The sequence below is a fragment of the Pomacea canaliculata genome, linkage group LG4, assembly GCF_003073045.1.
Source record: "Pomacea canaliculata isolate SZHN2017 linkage group LG4, ASM307304v1, whole genome shotgun sequence".
Taxonomy (NCBI): domain Eukaryota; kingdom Metazoa; phylum Mollusca; class Gastropoda; order Architaenioglossa; family Ampullariidae; genus Pomacea; species Pomacea canaliculata.
In genome coordinates, this window is record NC_037593.1 from 3069300 (window position 1) to 3092067 (window position 22768).

The 22768-nt window shown below is 43.9% G+C and overlaps 1 protein-coding gene across 2 annotated transcripts in view; it reads left to right on the forward strand.

Annotated features, from left to right (window-relative positions):
* LOC112561354 (phthiocerol/phenolphthiocerol synthesis polyketide synthase type I PpsD-like) overlaps positions 1–22586 on the forward strand; it is a 45252-nt gene extending 22666 nt beyond the window's left edge. Inside the window, exons 1-18 of one of the 2 annotated variants that reach the window (XM_025233780.1) lie at positions 3594–3663; positions 4633–4861; positions 5099–5259; positions 6313–6516; positions 7389–7570; positions 7757–7931; positions 8141–8360; positions 11982–12302; positions 12468–12774; positions 13071–13283; positions 13472–13768; positions 14052–14296; positions 14586–14838; positions 15003–16502; positions 16792–17898; positions 18106–18388; positions 18661–18896; positions 19079–22586. In XM_025233780.1, coding sequence (XP_025089565.1) covers positions 4650–4861; positions 5099–5259; positions 6313–6516; positions 7389–7570; positions 7757–7931; positions 8141–8360; positions 11982–12302; positions 12468–12774; positions 13071–13283; positions 13472–13768; positions 14052–14296; positions 14586–14838; positions 15003–16502; positions 16792–17898; positions 18106–18388; positions 18661–18896; positions 19079–21082 — 7920 coding nt within the window. In that variant the 5' untranslated portion in view covers positions 3594–3663; positions 4633–4649 and the 3' untranslated portion in view covers positions 21083–22586. Of the gene's footprint in view, positions 1–3593; positions 3664–4632; positions 4862–5098; positions 5260–6312; positions 6517–7388; positions 7571–7756; positions 7932–8140; positions 8361–11981; positions 12303–12467; positions 12775–13070; positions 13284–13471; positions 13769–14051; positions 14297–14585; positions 14839–15002; positions 16503–16791; positions 17899–18105; positions 18389–18660; positions 18897–19078 lie in introns of those variants that run through there. The other variant, XM_025233781.1, reaches the window with a different exon arrangement.
* Positions 22587–22768: the final 182 nt, after the last annotated feature.

A 22768-nucleotide genomic window follows, 5' to 3' on the forward strand; every position in this document is an offset into this window, starting at 1 on the left:
GGGGACACGGTGTAGTTTAAGTTCCAGTAGTGCCCCTTGTTCTTTTATATTTGAAGTCAAATGTATTAAAGAAAAAAATCCCGAGACCTAAAGATAAAATATTATTTTGCCCTTGTTATAGCCTTTCAATTAAAAGCGTGTTAAAATTTTGTTATCACTTTTTTTCGGTTTAATTTGTGATTTTATACCTTTCTCATAGGCCGAATTTGAGAGATAAAAATAGTTTTCTAGACCTAAAACAGCAACTACCTATCTCCCCTTGTTCGGCCTACGTTCTCTCACAAAAAATCAGTTATATTTTAAATATATGTAAAAAAATATATATTTTACTACTTGTGGACTGCTAAAAATGTTGGATTTTCACCGGAAATGAGTAACTGGTAAAAATTTCCGGCCTTTAAGACAAGGGGAAGTGGGTGAAAAATTGCGACATTGGACCGAGCACCTACATAACCAGTGAGTTAAATAAAAGTGTAAAAACACTCCTCCATGACACTCCTCTCCTCTCTCATTCTTTGTCTTTGTCCGAGTGTCTGGGTGCTGGGCGGTAAGGTAAAGTAGATGGGAATCTTTCTTGTTTTTCTGGCAATTTGGTTGTTCCATTAACGGAACTTATTACCTGCATCAATGTGATTTAGTGACCAGTTGTCATTATTGGAACTGTTGCTCACTCTTGTCATCACTCTTCATGACTTTATGTTCTCTTCTATGTTGACCTTTGTCATTTGTTGTGGACTTTGGTTTACACACTGGCGGCAGACCCTCACACTACCTCTGAAAGCAATGTGCAACTATAGCTTCTGTAGAGATTGTCTGTTTTATCTGTTCTCTGCAAGTAGTCCCACATATTCTTGAGCCACTATTTCAGGAAGGCTGTAAGGAGTAATCACATTCAGGAAAACCGTCATACTAATTGCTAAGGTTAATCCACCCGAGTGACATCTGTTGAAGCGAATGTAGGGTACCATTCCAAGAATAGACTGATTTACATAAGAAGTTATAATTTTGGACACGTTGAGCCACGACGGTCTATGAATCTTCAATGCCATGAAGCTTCCTGGTGATCTCTCTGTGGCTGATATCATCTCTACACTCAACACTCACTTCACTGGAAATTAACGGAATCTTTTGGAGACCGTTGCTGCACCTCGCACCCCGGTGAAACATGGCTTCTGTGATCACATCAATGCTATCTCTGTGACCCTATCCTTGCGGGTATCACGTGCAGGTCGACCTGTCAAAGGTTAGAGATAACTCGGTAACTAAATGACAACTCCAAAGGAGTGAACTCTCACGAAGATCGGTTTCTACCTGTGTCGTGCAGCTGAGGTACACCTGTGCAGCTCAAGTTTCAGAAGTTTTATAAAATGTCTGCAGGCACAAACGGTATTTTTAAATGCAGTAAAGAATAAGAAATTCTTATTGCAAATACTGTGGCCAGTTATGTACTGAAGAAAGAGGCATTCCCAGACTGGGTGGAGAGAATTAAAAATCACGACCTTCAAAAACCACCAGGAACTGTTTTACAAGTGACTGTAAATAACAAGAAACTAAGAACTACAATATTTCAGAAATTCAACATCCACCATTTAAGCCGAACTTTTTAGTTTATCTGGCATCCTCAGCTTCTCAGGTTGAGGCAGCTCTTCAACATTCATTCCTTCATTCATCAGTCGACTGGAACCGTTTGAGCATTTATGTTGGTCTGTCGGCACTGGCCGTCGAGCGGAGCAAGTGGATAGATGGATAGAGACAGCGGATGACAAAGCTCGCCACTCAGTCCATCCTTGGGCGATGGTGAGCAGGTTCTTCGTGGAACCACCAGATGGCTTTTTTATGTCTGCAAGTCATGTCTTCCTCTGTCCACCTCAGCGTGGACTTCCCTCCAAGACACCCTGGAGAGTAATCGTGCCCCGTCCCATGGCCCACCCAGGATAGCTTACCCGTATGGACTGTCGTAAGTCCAGGCTCCTGACTATGGCGGCTGAGCTCCATACAAAGTCATTGGTTTGCTGTTATCTGGACGACTTCTTCGGCGTTTGTTCTGTGATGCGCAAATCGAACCTACAACTGTTAACTCGATCATACTAGTGAGCTTTGTCTACTTACCATGGGGTAGTTGAGTGGCTCAGCGGGTCAATTGTTGCTTAGCAGACAACATTGAGAACATCAGCCACTTTCAAGTTTTCATGACTTTTGATTATTTGTTTTTGCTGTACTTGTTCAAACGTAGTGAGTAGCTGACATGAATAAATTTGGAGAAACTTAATATAATGAAATAAAATTCCTTTTCTTCTTTGGCTTCCTCTTATTCTTGAAGTGACAAGAGCATGGTTTGCAACTAAATAAAACGCTATAACTTCACTAATAATAGTTTTTATTTACTTTTTTCTTACGCACTTACCTTTTACACAAATTAATTATCAAAAAATCTGTAAACGATTCTTAAAACTGAGCAGACTTTACCAGTAATCCTCATAATCCACATGCCACCACCTCGCCGTCAGTTCTGTGATGCCCGGCTTATGAAGATGAATGGCGAAGTCGACCTCAAGTGGTCGACATTCAGTACTCTTAGCAATAATTTACATCAGAAGCAACACTACGGCCCGCAAAAATAAAGATGCCACTTTGGGTGGCACCCTCGACATTTTCATTCCTTCAGTCTTTGGCTGACTTGACTATTTCTCTCTTGTTTCCGCCTTCTGCCTCCACTGAATAGGAACATTGTTGCCGAAATGGGACAACGCCTAAAAGTACTCACTACTCAGGTGTTTGCTCTAAATATCTGTGTGTGTGTGTTCTTCTCTCTTCCTCCCTGCAATGTACTCCAGGAAATGACATAGCTGTCTCAGTTTGCACTGCATAGTCCATTGTGTTAGTCGGTATTCTACTAGGGGTACCGATGTTAGAGGCACGACTGAACGCAAAACATTAACAAAAATAAAATAAAATAATAATAATAAAATAAATAAAGATTATTGGAGTAATGAACATCAGCCAAACATACCCAAGGCCGTTCACAATGGTGACCACAAATTACCAAGGAGATCCCTATTTAGCAAATGGTCAATGATGATAATTTTGATAGCACCTTTCTCCACAGTCGGAGTGGGCTTAGAGCTTGTGTAATAGAAGTAAGCCAACTCCCACACACACACACTCAAACACACACTCACACACACACCTGCCCACATACGCGCGCATCCTCACGTAGCCTTGTCTTTGGAGACAGTTGATATGCATGAACTTTGACCCCATGTTTCTACATATCACGCGCTTTCTCACTTCTTACTGGCGCATAAAATGAATCGCTCCTCCTCCAGTCTCCGATTAATCTGACGAAAAGGTGGAAAACATGAAGTTTTTGTTTCTCTGAAGCAAAGTGAACTTTGTGACAGATGACTGACACTAAGGTCAGCGAGAGTGGACAGCCAGTCATCAAGACACTGGGTCGTCAGCTCGCAGGGCAAAAAGTGCAGGTCACTGGGAAAAAATGTTATTAATTCATACGCTGATTTATAGCATGTTATATAAGGTGATACATGTATACAGTATATAAGGTTAATGCTTGATGTCTGGGGTAAGGAGACCGCCGGGGTTGTGTGGAGTTCGTGGACTGCTTCTGTGAACTGTCTAGTCTGCTGCCGGGAGAGACAGAAGGTAAATAAAATAAAATAGTCTTTTATGCTCAGAAGACCTGGAAAATATGAAGAAATTGAGGGAAAATTTCGGCTTCTTTGTCGTCTGCATGTTCCTCATTAAATTTTCTTCACTTGCGATGGCTCAGCTAAAAATTGAGCAGATGACCTGTCACTCGTCAGTCTACCATCATCCAGTTTTGAATGTAGTAGTTACATTGTATTATTTCCCCAAATGTGGTGGAACCTATCTTTCGTTCTCTAGATGATGATGATGATGATGATGATGATGATGATGATGATGATGATGATTTATATAGCGCCTTTCCAAAATATTTTGCTCAGATCCCTTTAAATAAATCATATATAGACTAGATCATCAAAACCCATGCACTATATTCATATTCGCATACAACAGACACGTTCACTCCTACTACAGACACTAATCATTCCAGTAACAGTTAACTGAAATATTTCATCCACACTTGTGCTTCTATCTTCTTTCATCTAAAACTGCAATTAACACCCTCCAACACAAACTCTGTACACAAGTTCATGTGACCTACCATCCTCTGTTTTTAACATGAGATGGAAACAGAATTCATTATAATCTTTCATCAGGCTATCATACTCTCGGTGCCAGACAGAAAGTCACTGAAGTCAAGTTTTATGTTTGAGGAGACTAGTGGAATAGTATTTACACCGAGACTTACCGAGCAGTGACACGTGTGCGGCCCACTGGTGCTTTAAACTCCGTTACTAAAAATCAAACTCTATCTTACTTTTACTTTTTGTAGCTTACTGAAAACAGTAAACAGTTTTGATGTTATTTTTTGGTTTTCGAATTGTTTTTGTTTTGCTTTGAGAAGTTGAGATCAGTAGTAGACAACGCAGTAGTCAACAAGATAATAATGTGAGATACAAGTCTACTTTTCTGTCTGTTACAGTGATGTATGTAAAACAATGTATGTCATCTGATTTCCGCTGTCAGGTTTTTGACCCCTTGTGATGGAGGCGTCACGTGACACCATCGCCATCATCGGGATTGGTTGCCGTGCGCCAGGGGCAGACAACATCTCGGAGTTCTGGCGCCTGCTGGAGCGGGGAGAGAACCATGTCGTGGATATTCCACCCGAACGCTGGAATGCTCGCGCTTATTATGACCCTGACCCTATGACACCAGGTCGCAGCTACGTCATGAAGGCGGGACTTGTCAAGAGGTGAGCACGTGCAGCTTAGTCATAGGTTCTATTTTCTAGCAATCATTTTTTTTTAGCTTCGCAGACAATATTTAACGTTAAACATGAGCTAGTTAGGTCAGTCCTAACATTTCTCGTGTTAGGATATTAAAAGTTAATGTGAAATATCCTGTTTGTACCAACTGGATGACAGAGGGTCTGTAGACAGCAGCACAGACAGAAAATGTACCTTGCAAGGTCTCACTGTCATGTCTCCAGCCCTGAAGCCTTCGACAACCGACTGTATGGCATCAATGATCTGGAAGCCATTCATGTGGATCCTCAGCAGCGGTTTGTGTTAGACTGCGTTACCATGGCAATGGAAGACGCCGGCATAACGCGAGCCATGTTGAAAGGTTCCAGAACTGGAGTTTACATGGGTATGTTTTTTTTCTGACCTTAAACGTATTCTGTATTAAATTTGATATGCTCTATTACACGGTTAGTTATTAGTGATGCTTCTGTTGTCATTCCTTAAACATGTCACGAGCAAGTAAGCCCCCGTGTCAAATTTGGGTTGCTGTCTGACATAAGGGTGGAAAGCCTAAATGGACGGGTATTTATGAAACGATTTTGGGATTATTGTTCATATATATCTGTATATCTGGGATAAGTCAGAACAAAATTTGACAAGAAAGGTGGGTGATGTCACGCCAGTCTTCTCCAGGTCACGTGTCTACGCCACCCCGCTGTAGTCAGGCTTGAAATCGTGTGGCACGATCACCAGTCATGGATGCTCGCGTTTCGATGACCGCACGAAGAACGTTGGAATTACACCAACTGGGTTGGACCACGCCTGTCAAGAGACCACCATAGTCTCATCACACCATCCCAGAACTGTTTTAAACGAGATCCCAAGTCAATGAATGAGCTTATACTTTTATGTAACTCGAATTATTTTTCCGAAAGCATTTCAGGACATCAGCAATTATTATTCAAGCTCAGATTGTATTTTGCTTGCCTTTCCCTTTAAGTGGCAGCAGCTCAGACAAAGTCATTATTCACAGCTTACAGCGCCACCTGTTTAGCCTTGCCACAAGGGGTCAGGAGGAGGATGTTGTCAGGTCACGACTTTAATTGTCCGTACCTCCTGCATTCTAATGAGTTTAATTATTCTTAGCTTCGCGCCACCAGCTTGACTTTGTCGTCACGCAAGGACGATGACCGTGGTCATGGAAACCATGAAATATTTTGATAACAAAAGCTAAACATCAGTTGTAAACTAATTGTTGTAAAATAGCTTTAGTTATATAATTTTTGGCATAAATTCTCTAATAAAGAGAATAAAATATAGAAACAAATTAAAAAAGCAATGGTGCTTAAATATCTCATGTGCTGTCCGGGTAAATGTCTTCACGGTTTTTGTTTATCTCGCAAATGAAGTGTTGGTTTTGTTTGTTTTTTGTCTCGGGGATGACGTATTGGTTGACAAGGCGTGACCAACAGTGACTACCGCAGTCTCTTCCCATCGCAGTCCAGCGACATCAACAACTACACCGTAACCGGCATCAGCAACTCCATCATCGCCGCCCGCGTATCCTACGTGTGGGACCTCCGGGGTCCGTCCTTGGTGCTGGATACGGCATGTTCATCGTCACTCATCGCCATGCACCTCGGCATCCAGGCCATCCGCACAGGTGACGTGTGTCTGACGTGTCATTCATCACCTCTGTCACGGCTTCCGTTTAACCTCCATTGTAAATTTCTACTTCTCAGTTTCCTGCAACATTTACGGCGTTCTTTAGCATGCTAGCATGCTCCAATTTATTTCCTTTTTGTTGCTGTTGTATTTATGTCCTGAGGCTGAGAGCTACAGAAGAACTCTTTGACCCGAAAAACTTTTGTGAGGAAAATGTTGACCTTGGGAGATATTGTAGTTAAAAAAATATTTGTATTAAAAAATATTGAAATAGAAAAAAGTTTTCACAGAAAATAAATAAAAGAAAGAAAATTAAGAAAAAATGAACTGCAAGAAAAAAAAGGAACAAATAAAAAATAAGAAAAGAAAAACTGAAAAAAGAAACAAAGAAACAAAAATAATAAAATATAGTATAAGAAAGAAAAATTAAAGCAAAAAATAAAAAATTAAAAAATAAAGAAAAATATTAACAGTAAGAAATAAAAAGGTAAGAAATATAAAGCAAGGAACATATTAAGGAAACATATTAAAAAGAAAAAAAAGGAACAAAGAAATTCGTTGTCTACACTGGTTTCCCATCCTTTCTGGCATCCAGTACAAACTGTCCAGGCTGCGTTTTCATTTCTTTGCTGTCACCTGCCCTGATTATTTCACTGAACTGATGACAGACCCACCGACTCCATAGCATAAGAGGAATGGTGTGTGACATCTCACTCCTTTCTGTAATTCTACACCTGGATAATCCAACGCCAGGATAATCAGTCACCTGGATAATCAGTCACTTTAATGAAAGTTTTCAATGTTTGGTGTAAGTACATCGCTAGACCGCAGGCCTGTTGATGACACCAGTGCTTGCGTGTCTCTACACAGGTGACTGTGACGTAGCCATCTGCGGTGGCACTAACTACCTGACCCTCCCCGACATCTTCGTCTTCCTCAGCAAAGCTCGGATGATTTCCCCTGGGGGTCAGTGCCGTCCCTTTTCCGCTGACGCCGATGGCTACGCACGTGGGGAGGGTTGCGGTGTCGTCATCCTCAAGCGCCTGTGTGACGTAAGCTATGACGTAGGAAAGGTCGTGACGATGTAAATATGAAGCCGTCATAACTGTGTGACGTAAGCAAATATTACGAAAAGTATTTTTCGCTAAGAAATGACGATTTCTTGTTGCTAAGAAACCGTGTCAAAGGCTGGTTAAAAATATTCCTGACCTCACCTTTCGTGTTCCGTTGTCTGTCAGGCGGAGCGTGACGGCGACAACATATGGGCCACCATCAACACCACCTCCAACCAAGATGGCCACACGGTGACCCCGCTTATTGCTCCATCTGGGCAACAGCAGCAGCAACTACTGTGCGACATGTACAGCAGCCTTGGTGACGACGTGGACAACATCGACTACATAGAAGCTCATGGTGAGGAAGCACTGAGTGTGTAAATAAATATTTACTGACATGAAATGTGACTGTTTACAAGTAAAACTACTGACAGCACACATGCAGTTGTGTAATTAGAGACTGGCAAATATTTACTGACTTGCTGCCAGAAGTTAGGACAGCTCGTGGTGAGTTTTTTTTCTCGAAACACAAAACACACCTGCTAACCGCTGCTCCTCGTCTTGCAGGTACAGGGACGCCGGCAGGTGACCCTGTGGAGGCGGAAGCTCTGGGCACAGTCTTCGAGCGATGCGGCGCACAGGTGAGAGATCGCTTTGTGGGCTCCGTGAAGTCCAACATCGGACACCTGGAACCTGCGGCAGGTGTGATGGGAGTCATCAAGGTACTTCTTATGATGAGGCACGGCAAGATCGTACCCTCTCTCTTCTTCTCGCAGCCAAACCCCAGGTGAGTTCTTTAGGGTTGCACCTTTTCCGTTTTCTCGGCCAAACCCCAGGTGAGTCCTTCAGGGTTGTGCCATCTTTGCAAAGCTCGATCATGAGAATTAGTCAAAGTATACAAAAAAGTTAATCAAGATTTGAAGAAGTCAGTATTGCTGGGTCTCACCTATTGACATTCTGACCTGAAACTTTATAAAGAATTGATACGAATAGTTTATTTGTTAGGCCTTTGGGCCCATTCAAAAGGATTCAACATGTCACAAAAAATACCTAGTGTTATTATCATGGAATAGCATATCTTTTCTTTGTCGCTAAATATAAAAACTTGGCAAGATTGGACAGTATTGTTTCATTACTTGTTGACATAAGCATCTGCAGTTTGGAATTATTTGGTCTAGTGTAGTACATTGGTGGAATGAAATTTTTTCTCAGATCTTTCAAGCATGGACAACATAGTATAAAATGGAACTCATCCTCTTCATCAATTTGACACATAGGGCATATTTTACTTATATTATTGACAGAATATCTTAAAGTATGTGTCATTATATCTGAAATACCAAATCGAATTCTCACTAATGCATTTCTGATGAAGCTATTAACATCTAAACTCAAATACATCTCTCTGTGAGTCACAGATTTAATTGACTTATAGAAACTATACCTTTCACTGCTATTGATTATAAAATCCCATTCTTGCCAGTGGCAATCAATCAATCTTTGTTTAAAACATTTTATAAAATTGCTTACTGATTCCACTCCTTGATTTAGCCAAACATGTCCAAAACCATATCTAAAAAGAAGTTAACCTGATCTCAGATACCCAGTTTTGCTTTCCATTATTGTCTAATCGTTTCTAACATTTTGTAAAGCTCTCCATGCGAGTTCTTTGTTGCTCCATCCTTGTTAATTTTTATCAATATCTGACACAGCTTATGTATATGCTAACGAAAAGTGGATATCTGCCAAAATCACCGTATATCATCATGTTGGGTGTTGCGTGTACCCACCCCAAAAATCTTTTCATAGCATATGTGTGAACTTTTTCAATTTCTATACAGACATTTCCATGAAGGCCCCAAACTTCGGCTGCATAACATAAGACTGGTTTAACTTGCATGTCAAAATAGTCTGGTAAAAAACAGTAACAGAATGGTTCCTACTTGTATAATGTATTAATGATGCAGAATACTGCTTTCTTGGCCTTGAGCAGTTAGGTCTCAGATGCACGGGAAAAACTTAATCTTGTGGGAAGTAAAGGCCTAAATAGCTTTATATGTATTTACCACATTTATTTGCATACCGTCCATATAGCCACCTTTCACTACGCTGCTAAAAATCCCCCTTTTCTAAAAACAACAATATTACTCTTGTTTAGATTAAAACATTTAGGCCCAGTCCGTACTGATGCATATATAAAGTATTTAGCTGGTGTTGTAGTCCTACTATAGTTTCGGACATCAATACAATATCATCTGCAAATAAAAGAATGAATATTTCCATAAATTCATGTGTAAAGGTTGCCCATGTTTTCCATTATTCATAATTTCTAAAGCTAGCTCATTAAGAAAAGCGAGAAAAGTATAGGGCTGCACACATCTCCTTGTTAACTCCCTTGTGCACTCAATGTAATTCGTGAAATCGCCTCCACATCTCAACACGGGCTTTAACCGATTTGTACATATTTTGGATGCATGTGTGTAGTTTACCATGTATACCATGTTTGGTAGGATTGGCCAAAGTAATTTTCGAGAGACAGAGTCGAATGCTTTTTTCAAAATCAATAAATGCTACATAAAATTTACGATTCATAGCAAATTGTTTCTGGATGATGGCAAATAATGTAAAAAATATGGTCAACAGTAGAACGATCTTTCCTAAAGCCAGCCTGGTTCTCCCCACTATCTCATTTAATTCTGCCCATTTTTAACCTGTTATTCATAATGTAGCTGTACATCTTACTACTAATATCATTTAGTGATATTCCACGATAATTGTTTGGATCTGAGTAATCTCCCTTCTTATGAATGGGCTGAATAATAGATTCAGTCCACTGTTCTGGGTATATGCTTTATCGAATAGGGTGTTAAAATATTTTACAAAAAAGTTTATAAAAGCACCATCCGAATATTTATAGACTTCACCAATTATGCCATCTGGACCTGGTGCTTTACCATTTTTTAGGGATTTTATGGCTTGTATAACCTCGGTTTAGTGATAGGATAATCTAAGCCTGTATCTTCTTGTAGTATATTCGGAGTGGGTGGGTTATCTATTTTCACTGTTGGCTTCAAGTACTGTCTTGAAATGGACATACCACTGATCAACATCAATCGTATTCTTGTCAACCCACTTTTGCATGATATATTCTTTATAGTCTTCCAAAATGATTGCTGGTTAGTGGAAGAGTTGATAAGGTCTGCACATAAATGTTTTTTGTATAGCTTCTTTTTCTTCTCAACTAGTTTTTGTATCCCTTACGTGCTAGAATATACATCTGACCATCTTTCCTATCAGCTGATCTACGGAATTTTCTTAAAAGTTTCTTGTATTTCTTTTCTCTTTGATACACTCAGTGTCGAACATTTTTGCTTATACTCATTTCGGTCTATATTAATCCGTTTATTCATGCACTGAGTGCAGTTCAATAAACAACTGTTAAATAGTGAAAGTGCTTCGTTTATATCTGTATCTATCTTATCGCTTGCTTGCGTTAGTAGCTCCTGTATCTCTGGGGACTGGACAGCTTGGTGAAATTTCTGGATATTAGCGGCGTTCCATACCATCTTGCTTACAGATCTACTTGTTATGATGTTTTTCCTTATAACATGACCAACTGTCTGAACTTGTAGGCTAAGTTCTACTGGAAAATGTTTGGATTCAATCCTGTCTGCCACTATCATCTTAAAGTCAGATGACTTTTTATGTAGCAGTTCGTCTGAAGCAATGTAATAATCTATTGTACTATTTCCATTATCTGATAAGTATGTGAAACTTCCATAAGGGTCGCCATTACATACTCCATTTAGTATAGTCAAGTCCAGAGTAGAACACATATCTAGTACTAATCGGCCATATTTGTTTACCACCTTATCCTCCGACTGTCTGAATTTGGTAATCATTTCATCACTTTTTAAATGCATATCATACAATGTACTAATGCTATACATAAGGCAGTTTTCTGTCCCAGTTCTTGAATTTAGGTCCCCTGAAATAAGGAGGTATACATCTTCATAAACATTTTTCATATCAGTTATACATTCTTCAAGTAAGCCGATGCCGTTGTCGTTATCTGTTACGACATAGTAGACAGAGTGTTCAGGGGGCACATAGGCACAGACATATAACATATCTTTGTCTATTCCGAGGAGTTCTTTCTTAAGGATAAATGCCAGTATGTTGTCGAAACTATTTTCAACATACTTTACATAGGCCACTATATAAAGAATTGATAGAAACGGAGAGTTAGGCTACTTGGTGTATTTTCAGCATAGTGTCTCCACATGCGCAATTTCCCTGTATTTGACTTCCATTGTCAGTAACATTAAATCTCACAACTGTGGAGCTATTTCCAAGTAATTGTTAAGTTTAACAGAGTTGACTTAATGTTTCCCTTTTCTCGCCACAGGATCAATTTCTCTGCGCTTCATCTCACTGTCCCTACACGACTGCACGAGTGGAAAGGGAGACAGAAAGTCGCCGTCTGCAATTCTTTTGGTTTCGGGGGCAGCAACTGCCATGCTGTTCTCAAGGAATACAGCGCCTCTGCCGTCCACACGGTGTCATCTAGAAGTCACAAACGGCCATGCGTGGTGTGTTTCACGGCGAATTCTGAAAGGTCACTGTTGGGGTCAGTGCAGGACTTTTTGGATGAGCCAGGACTTCAGATGATGAATATACATGACATCGCGTACACCTCGACCGCAAGGCGACACCATTTTGCTTACAGGTCGCTATAGCTTTTCCCTGCCTCTTTAGCAGTTTATCCTTTGATATTATATTCAAAGGCCAATATTAGTGCTACTAATGTACTGTAGATGTCATGTGTCACATGTGCTCTCTCAGTGACAAAGCTTGCCTCACCCTCCACAACCTCTCCACACATTTGATGCAGGGTCAGCAAGGTCGTGGAGGATGTCCAGGAGCTGGTCACCGCTCTGGAAGATCCCGGAAGGGTGAAAGCCGCCATCACTCACACGAAGAGAAAACCGCGAGTTGTGTTCGTCTTCTGCGGCATGGGGACATCATGGCCTGGCATGTGCTTGAGCCTGTCACGTGATCTGCCAGTCTTCCGAGAAAAGCTTGAGGAGATTGACAGGCTGCTGTCTAGTCACGTGACATGGTCGCTATTAAACCGACTGGAAGACCAGAACGCAGTGAAGGATCCCGAGTTCTCCCCCATTGCAATTTTTGCTTGCCAGGTGAGCTCCCTTTCGGCTTTAGTCAGTGCTTTTTGAGTTTCTCAGGGGCGACAATTATACAGACATCAAATGTCTCAAATATTTTCGATTTAGTTTATTTTTACTTTGATTTTCATTTTGTTAATCAAATGTCTGCACTCGAGACACTTGTTTTTTTTCTTTTAATTAAACTATCGGAGCTGAGATCCGAACCCATGACACCGGGGTTCTCCCTACAGTGCTGGTGAGTGCTGTCGTCACTGTGTCGCCAATGTCCTTTCCCTCTACCTCACCTGTCGTGATGAGGCACTGTGCAGGTAGCACTGACTGCCCTGTGGCGGAGCGTAGGAGTCGACGCGAACTGCATTGTGGGTCAGAGTGTCGGGGAGGTGGCCGCCGCACACGCCGCAGGTTGCCTTGACCTCCAGCAGGCTGTCAGGGTCGTCTACCACCGCACCCGCCTCTTGGCGCAGGCCACCGGTGGAGCCATGATCGTCGTCCGCAACCTCGACGTCCAGAAAGTCAAACAGGTGAAGACAACTTCTTGTCGACAATGGCCATTATATATCGAACTGAGCTTAGTCCAGTCACTAGAAACAAACTGCAGGCTACTTTAAGAGGAACTTGCAGGAAAAGCTGTGGGTACCCATGGTTGTCTGTTGGACGTTTCTCGTATCTTTGTGTTTTGTAAGTCGGACATTTAACTCTGTTCTGTCAGATCATCATGGACGCAGGAGTCGACGTGGATGTTTCTCTGCAGTACAGCCAGCGCGCCTGCGCACTGAGTGGAGATGACGAAAGCTTGTCTAAACTACGTCACTTGTTGGCGTCAGAAACGGGTTCGGTGGTGACGAGTCTGGATGTACCTGTCGCCTACCACAGTCGTCATGTCGACAGCTGTACGCAGCCTCTCGCCCACGTGCTGGAAGGTCTGGCGTCAACGCCACCTGGCGTCCCATTTGTGTCCAGTGTTACTGGAGCCATGGTGACCACAGAGCTTGCCGCAGACTACTGGGTGAGCTGTGACGTCATGCATTACACCAGAAATAATCTTCATTTCTATGAACTAGGGTTGTTAGTAACATGTATCGAGCTTTAAGTTATTAAAACATAATGTCCTTTGTGAACCTTTGCAAATCTTATGAGCAAAAAGTTTCCATAATATTGGGGTTCTTTGATATACATATGTATACAAATACTAACAGTGTTGGTGTTTTTATTGATGGAGTCTACAAGTTAACCGTGATGGGTTTTTAAAGATCAGTTTGTGTCAGTTCGATGTGTTTCTTCCGTAACAGGTCAAAAATCTGAGGGAACCTGTTCTTTTCTACGACGCAGTGAAAGCAGCTCACGACAGCAAGCACTCGAACTCCGTGTTTCTGGAAATCGGTCCCAAGCCAGTGCTGCGAGCTCATCTGGAAGACATATTTCCTGGGGGCAAAGTTCGCTGCGTCACATCGATGTACAAGGATCCAGAGCTAAACATTTTCTTGGAAGCTGTATCTGCATTGTATGATCAGGGAGTGGACGTGGCCTGGCAAAGGTACTTGAAGAATTGTTCATAACTTTGCTGACAAAAATAGAAAATCAGTCTTTGAGAAACATTATGTTAATGAGCTGTCGGAGCAGAATATAATAATTATTGTAGTAGGACAGACTTTTGTCATAGAGCAGCATACAATAACTATTGTAGCGAAACATCTTTATGTCAAACCGGCGCTGTTAGTTGAAGGTCATAGGTCATTACACCTTGATGGGACCGTTGTGTTTTGAGGGTGTTGATATAAATGGGTAAAGACGGCAGTTTGATAAACTCATTTGGCGGAATGCAGGCTGCCGACGTTGGGGTCAAAGGTAACGCCCATACCACGCTACGTGTTTGACTCTCGACCTTTGCTGCCCCGAGGGGAGGGCGCTGCCTTGCTGCTCAACGGCGTGACGCTCCATCAGCAGCAGCACTCGTGGGTGTGGAAAGTAAACGAGCCGGGGCGCCACCTACTGATGATCTGCCCCCGCCTCCTGCGCTCCTTGTACGACCACGTCATGTCGGGGAGAGTTATCGTACCTGGTTCCTTTTACGGAGAGGTCAGAGGTTTTATACACTATTGTTTTATCATGATCCGTTGTAAATGTACAATTTGCCTTAAAGCGAGACTAAAGTTGATCATAACAATAATCTATCCTGATATAATGACATACAGCTTTGTGTATTCTACATTGTTGATGACCTGTAGAAGCTTTATTGACAGGTTGGTTTTGCCATCGCCGCCGCCGAACTGAAAACAAAGAACGTCTCCATGTCGCTAGATTTTGTGGAGCCACTGGTAATTGATAAAAACAGAGTGGAAGAAGTTGAAATTAGAACCCGACTGACGAGGGCTGCAGATAAAGAGAACCCTGGGAAGACCGTGACGTCATCAATCTCTGGCTCAGCCTCGGTGTACGCCCGAGTCATAAGGGGCATTCACACAGCGGCCACCATCACGATCAAACCACTTCCGGGCAAGGCCGACAACTCTAATAAGCGCTGGGTTAACCTGGCGTACCTCCGCTCCAAGTGCCCGGATGAAGTGCCCAAAAGCCATCTGTACAACTCCTTGAACCGCAGTGGCTTTCAGTATGGCGAGAATTTCAAACTTTTAGAGGACATCTACAAGGGCCCAAAGAACTGCTTAGCGACGATACGAACCACTGAGACGATCCAGCAGGAGTACGAGCACTGCACCATTCACCACTGCGTCCTCGACTGCATGCTGCACTCTACAGTCCTCATACAAGACAGCGACAGCGACAGCGGGATTCGACCCGTGATGCCCAAGTCTATAGACAAGCTAGTCGTCCATCACAAAATGGAGCCTGTCATGATGACCCACTCGGTCAAGACTTACGAAGACTCAGAGCTGTGCAAGTACCACGTGACACTAGTATCGCTGGAGGGGCTGGTGATCGCTGAAGTTTCAAACCTCGTTGTTCTCTTTCTCGACCGACACGCGTCCGAGGTCATGCGAGACTTGTACACGTCCGAGTGGCATGCCATAGAGGAGGGGCTTCCACAGTTTGAGGTCCCTTCAGACGGTGGTCTAGAAGATTCCTTCCTCTTTCTTACCACCGGTGACCTGACCAACAGAATCAGGGTGAGCTCCCCTGCATTGCACAAAGGGCTGACAGCGGAGTGTCTAGACCTGCTGAAGCAGAATACCCACAGTGCTGTGGCAGTTGTCTGCGCAGGGTCCTTGCTGGAGACGAGTGAGGCCAGCGAGACACAAGAAGCCATCCTGTCCTCTTGTCTTCTTATCAAGGATCTGTTGTACCACGCAGCGAATTTGTCCCTTACTATCCCAATATTCGTGTGCACTCAAAAAGCCTGGCCGTCACCAGAACCTTCTGGAGACTTTGAAGGCGGCTTGTTGGACGGCGATGTCAATCCTGTTCACACGGCCGTCTGGGGACTGATTCGTGCTGCGGTACGAGAAAATGTCTACCCTAGCCTCGTCGCTGTCGATATCCAGAGTATGGACCTTGAGGGTAAGACCAGCCTGAACCGTCTGAGTCGCTTGCTTCTGTACCTGAGCACGGAGAGCAAGGCCAAAAGCTACCCGGAAATGCTGGTCACCGACCGGAGTGTCTTCGTCAACAGGGTGGTTGAGGTCAGTTCAAAGGTTGCAGTACCCAGCTACAGACCGCTGCACTCGGATCCCACGGACACACCACTGCTGTTATCTGACCATCCCACCCGTGCACGCAACCAGGTATAGTGAATTTATGAGAGAATGCACACCGGGTATAGTGAATGCACGGGAAGAGGTGAGCTAGGTAGAGTGCCCGTATGAAAGGTGAATGAGGTATAGGGAATGAATGAAAGAGGGTGAGCGAGCTCTAGCACTAGCATCAATTTGCTTACCTTCACACACAACGGCATCAGAACTTCCCCTTGGAAAAAGTGCAATGAGAATCAGTGGTAAAAGCCCCTTTTAGAAACATAATATTTTTTTTTTTAAATATATATATTTATGTCGTGAGTATTGCCTTTGATGACAGATCGCTGTGTTGCACGAGCAGCTTGTTGGACGGAACGATCAAGGAACAACAGAACTCATAGTAGAGGCCTTTGCTGTTCCGAACAACTCGATGTCCATGCGATGTGTAGGTGTCAGCAGCGAAGATTTCTTCCAAACTTACGGCCTTGACATTGAAACCGACAGGTACCCAGTTGTTGCCATAGAGACCGTAGGGAGTGTGCTTGGTGATAAGGACAAGAAAGTTTGCTGCTGTCCTCTCGTGGCGGAAGCGCGGGTTCGAGTTCCTGCAGACCTTATTTCAGCAAATGTTATTCCTGGTTATGAACCTGGTGACCTCACCCGTCTCCTGTTTCTTTGGATGGTTCAAAAGAAGGTCAAGAGCAGCCACGCGACCATCTTAACTTCGTCTGCCACCCTAGAATTGGGGAAGTTGCTATCGTCTGTGATGCATACCCGCAAAATCAATAAGAAATCACTTGTTACAAACCTAGTTTCTCTAGAATGCTGGGATACTCAAGGGGAAATGATTCACGAGACAGTTGTCTCCCTTGTGCTGATTGATGGGAAGCTCGCCAACACCCTGACGCCTAGGCTGGTAAACACTCGTCGCCTGGTCTCGTTCTCGCCTCTCGTGGACAGCGAAACGGTCACCAAGCTGGCCTTGGCCTTGCCAAAGATGGAGATTAAGCTGCTGGTCACCGACAGCTTTCTTCATCCTCGCAGCGTTGCTAAGCACCTTCCGGACCTGATGGCATGGGTCAAGGCCAACCAATCCCTCGTAAGGTCGGCTGTGGAGCTGTTTCACTCATTCGTTATAAACAGAAAGAATTCAGAAGGAACCGCAGACGACTGTGAGCTGCCGTCGCTTCCTAGCCTCCTGAGCACCGAGACCGTTGTTCCCACCATGCCGCTGGTGCACGCAACACCACGCAACCTGTTCAGGAGCAACGCCGTGTACATCGTGGTGGGCGGGCTGACAGGACTTGGCTGGCTGTGCGTGCAGCATCTGGCAAGGGGCGGAGCAGGGGGCGTTGCCATTGTGAACAGGCGCCAGCCATCTTCAGATCAGCTGACTTCCATACAAGAACTTTCTTCGGAAACCTCTTGCAATGTCCATCCCTTCCAGGTAACCAGTGCCCATCGGTTTCAATTTTTTTAATGTTAAAATTATCGGTTTCGAACCTTCGCGCGAAGATGTTTGTAAGCGGATATCTCAGGAAAAGAAGGAGGTATTCACCCATATTTGGGGAAACAGTATCTTGCACAGACATTTACCCATTAAAAAAATACACTCCCCCACCCTAGCTCTTCAACTTTTTAATATTTTTTTCAGGCTGACGTGACTTCGCTGGACTCGGTGCGCAGTCTTCTGAATGACATCCGCGCGGTGTTCCAGGCCCGGCCAGTCCGGGGCGTGATGTACGGAGCAGCGACTGTACAAGACAGACCGCTCTTCAACCTCACCCGAGAGGAGTTCGAAAATGTTCTTGCTCCGAAGGTGAAGGGAACATGGAACATGCACTGTGTTACCAAAGACATGCACCTGGACTTCTTCCTCATGCATTCGTCCATAGCCTCTGTCTTCGGCAACGTTGCTCAATCTAATTATGCCGCAGGTACAACAAGTGTGTGTGTGTGTGTGCGTGTGTGTGTGTGTGAAAGATATTGTTGTCAAACCACAAAATTTATAATGTTGATGCCCATGCAGAATCCAGCTACTAATCGCAAGACCGCCACATGCACAGCACGCGATAGAACGTGCAGCAGTCGGATGGACAGTCACACAAGATGGAGGCCAGAATCCACACACACACACACAGCGCGAAAATAGAAGGAACCAATCATCGAATAGCGAGCAGAAAACTGATTTCCATTTCTTGATGTGCAGGTAACGCTTTTATGGACGGCCTTGTGTACTACAGACGAAGCCGAGGGCTGACGGGACAGTGTATTAACTGGGGACCACTGGACCTGGGCATCCTGGAAGGCAACACTAAGGTCAAACAGAGGCTTGAAGCTCACGGCCTCGCTCCTCTCTCCCAAGAAGCCATCATGCACAAGCTGACACCACTTTTGATGCTAAACTGGGAGCAGATAACTCCAGTTGCCTTAGATAAAATAAAGGTGAGCTTGTGTCACTTGCTGAAATATTTGTAATAGAAGAAATCTTTTATCAGAACTACTGGTGGCATTTTATAAGCTTTCAAATAAAAAAGAAGTGTGGAAAATGAATATGTGGATTGAAATCACTCTGTCGTTGAGATATTTAGTAATGAAAGCACAAAACACCTGTACTCTGTACCCAGATGCAGAACGTGCACGCTGGCCGCCCACAGGTCGGGTTCCTTCGCCGCCTGGAGCTGGTCATTAAGCCAGCAGCACTGACCACGGAGCACCATGGCAGTCAAGACTACTCTCAGCACCTGCTTGCTGCCAAGACTATGCAGCATGATGACCGTCTGCCCATTCTCTACAAATACGTCGCTGGCATCAGCTCCCAGCTCCTGTGCCTCGACCCCTCCGTGGTAACCGCCGACTCTAGCCTCTACGATCTCGGGCTCGACTCTGTGGTGGCCATGTCCATGGTCTCCACCATCTTGACGGACACCAGAGTTCGCCTTCCCATCGTGCTCTTCGTCAGCGGTGAACCTACGGTGGCCGCCATTGCCCGCGCCATCAGCGAAGGCTTCGATGGCAAGAAGTGGGACGACGAGATGCCAGACAACGGTCCCAGCGGCCCAATCATCGAAGAAATAATTGATGAGCCGTTGGGCATGGAAAAAGAACTCGAGTTTGTTCCGGATTCACTCGTTCCAGTTGAAAAGAATTATACTCTCACATCCAAACTTTATCCAGCTGTAACCACCATGGACTTACCTGCAATCAAGGATAAAGTACCGGAAATAAGCGATAGAAAATACGACAACGACAAGATTGACAAGCCTTCAGAAATATCGCGGTTTACCGCCAATTCCTCGGCGCCATACGGACAGTCCTTCAAGTGCCCTCTCTACGGTGTCATCGACATCCCCCTGATGCTGAACAGTTCGAACCCTGGCAGGATCAAATCTGTCATCGCCTCCTTGATGGACAGACATGCGGCATTGCGGGATCGTTACCAGAACAACGGTACATCCAGCAAAGGCGGCGATGGCAAGGTTTTGTCTATTCACACCAACATCAACCTTTACGAGATTGACGAAGGACCGGACACAGCTCAGAAACTGGACAAAGAAACAAAGCTAGGCTGGAACGGCCAGGACTTACCTTTCAGGTTTATTCTGATACACGCAGAGAAACCACTGCTGCGCGTCGTCTTTGATAAAAATTTTCTCGACATGAAAAGCGCCTTCAGTCTCTCTCAACAATTAGAAGCTTTGCTCGCCTCTCGACCTCTTTTGAGGAAAGGTCATGAGGTCGGCGAGACTTCGAGTCTGTCCATCAAAAACTCGTTGGCAATAAAAAATTTGGACGAATTCCTCTCATTTTGGAGGAGTATTCTGGATTGTTGTCGACCTACCGTCTCGGACGCAACCTCTTTGCTGGCTTCTAAAAAGCGAAAGTACAGCCGCTCCCAGAGCACCCACTGGGGCGTGGCCAGCGACTCCATGGTCATGACACCACAGTTGTTCTCCAAGGTCAAGGCCTTTCTGGTGCGTCACGGTGTGTCTCTGCTGGGCCTGATGGCCAGCTGTTACCAGATCCTTCTCCACGCTATGACTGGCTGCTCCACCATCGCCCTGGCCTTCCCTGTGGACCTGCGATCTTTCGTCGGGCAGAAAGCCACCTGCCTCGGCAGCTGGAGCCAGGAGATCCCATTGGTCTTGTCTTTCCCGCGACCTTCTCGGAAGAGAGCAGAACGAGGCAATGTGAAGGCCGTGAGTGCTGCTGACTTTGTGGTCGCCGCCAACCGCATGATCAACGTGCTGGTTGACCACAGCTTCGTGCCTTTCTCGCAGCTTCCGGAAGTGGGCGAGCGGCTGACGGAAGTGGTTGTCGGCAGCCAGCACGGCATCATGGCCCAGCTCGTGCAGGCCGGCCGCGAGGGGGCACCCCAGTCAGCCGGGTCGCTCCTGCACTCGGCGGACGCAGAAACTTTACTGTGCGTGCAGCACGACATTCCGCGCGAGACTGTGCACGTGCGCCTCAACTTCCACACGCGCGTGCTGAACCTGAAGGCGGGGCGCGCCTTGCTGAGCCTGCTGATGCAGACGGTTGAGGGCGTCGTGGATGAACCAAGCCTCAACCTGTCCGCTATCATTAGGTGTTCGCGTAAGAAAGGGAGAAAACTTCTCAAGTCAAGGGAGTAAACTGTAGACAAGCTTGGTCTCTCTATGGCGTCCAGACGTGGACACATCGCTGACCTTTTAAAGTCAGTTTAGGTCAGGAAGAGTCTATTGCTTATTATGGGTTATTGTAAAAAGTTATGGACTAAGATGCCAACTACTTCTCTCCTTTATCTGTTTCTCTGTATCTATGTCTGTCTGTTCTATTGATTTGTTTAATTAATGTTTTTATTTGTATTTATTAACAGGCTGAGGGGATCGGCTCTCCTTGTTTATGTTTTATTGGATAGAAATATTGACCTTCATGTTTACATGTGTTCCTGCTGCGCTTTCTTCCTCTTCTTGTTTGCAACAGGACTGTCTACAATGTATATAATGTGTATAATGTGTTTAATGTATATAATGTATATAATGTGTTATTTGAAGTACGAACAGTTGGATCTAATGGCTGGGGTCGGTTCTCTCCCTTCGGCAGCGACCGTGCGCTGCTGTGAATAAACTGAAGTGATGATCGCCCTCTTGCAGTTTCATGTGATAACATTTCTTCATATTCTCAAGATAACTCAATATCTTCCCAGTATTGTCCTGATGTCACTGACCTTATTCTCTGGAGTCGTTACCCTTACATCTTCAGTTATTTCCCTTTACTGCCGCACGCAGCGAGTGGTCGCGTGGTTCTTCCTTCTACATCTTTGTTATTATTTTGTTACCTTGTTCTGCATCTTTGTTACTATTTTGTGATTTTGTTCAGAACAATAACCTCGCCTTTTACTGAGATAATGCGCTGTATAAATTCTCTTATTATTATTATTGTTGTTTTATTATTAATAACCTTTACCATAATGCTATAATTTTTACACCCTCCCTTTTCCAATATCATGTTACTCTCAGCTCTTGTTCTTGCCCTTTGGTTCCTCTTTGTGTTTTCTGCATTTGATTTTATTCTTCTTTCAGTACGGTTGTTCATTCTTCTATAGTTCATCTGTTATTTGTTTGTTGTCCTGTCCGTCGTATGCTGTCCATGTTTCCTTATTGTTCTTAGGCGCTAAGAGCTTGGTCCTCAGGACTGTGAGTATGTGTTTTACACATTTAGCATTTATTATTATTATTAAGTTCTTTTGCGCACATCTGCCTTATATGTGTACCTCTATCAGCATCGATGTGTATCTGCATCACGTGTATTTCATGTATTTGTATATAGGTGCTCTTCTAGAAGCACTTGTCAAAGCACAGAATTCATCCTGCTCTGTGTTCAAACTCTGCAGAGCGTTAAAAAGAAAACTTAACGGTTAAGCTGAAGTCTGTTATTGCTGGAGACATTAATGTTTTTCAGTTAAATTAGATGTGAATCGAAATGGACTGATGTAGTAAAGGGAGAGAAGAAGTCGTTCTTATTGTGATCATGACCTTTTTGCGAAGAAATATTAAAAGCAAGAACACAATGTTGAGGACAGAAAGCGCTGACCATTAATCGTGTTTCGATTTCTTAAAATATTTTTAATTGTCAAAAATAAAGTTGGGAAGGGTTTGTATCTTTGTGTGTTGTTTCCCGCGATGGGTGCTTTGGTAGCTCACACGGATTCCCAGTGAATAACTTAGATAACTCACCGATGTGAAATAGATAAGGCTGTAGTGAATTCACTGATCTCTCACACGCACGGCAAAACCGTTGCTGCAAATTTGTATGGATAATAATAAAAAAAGTTCACT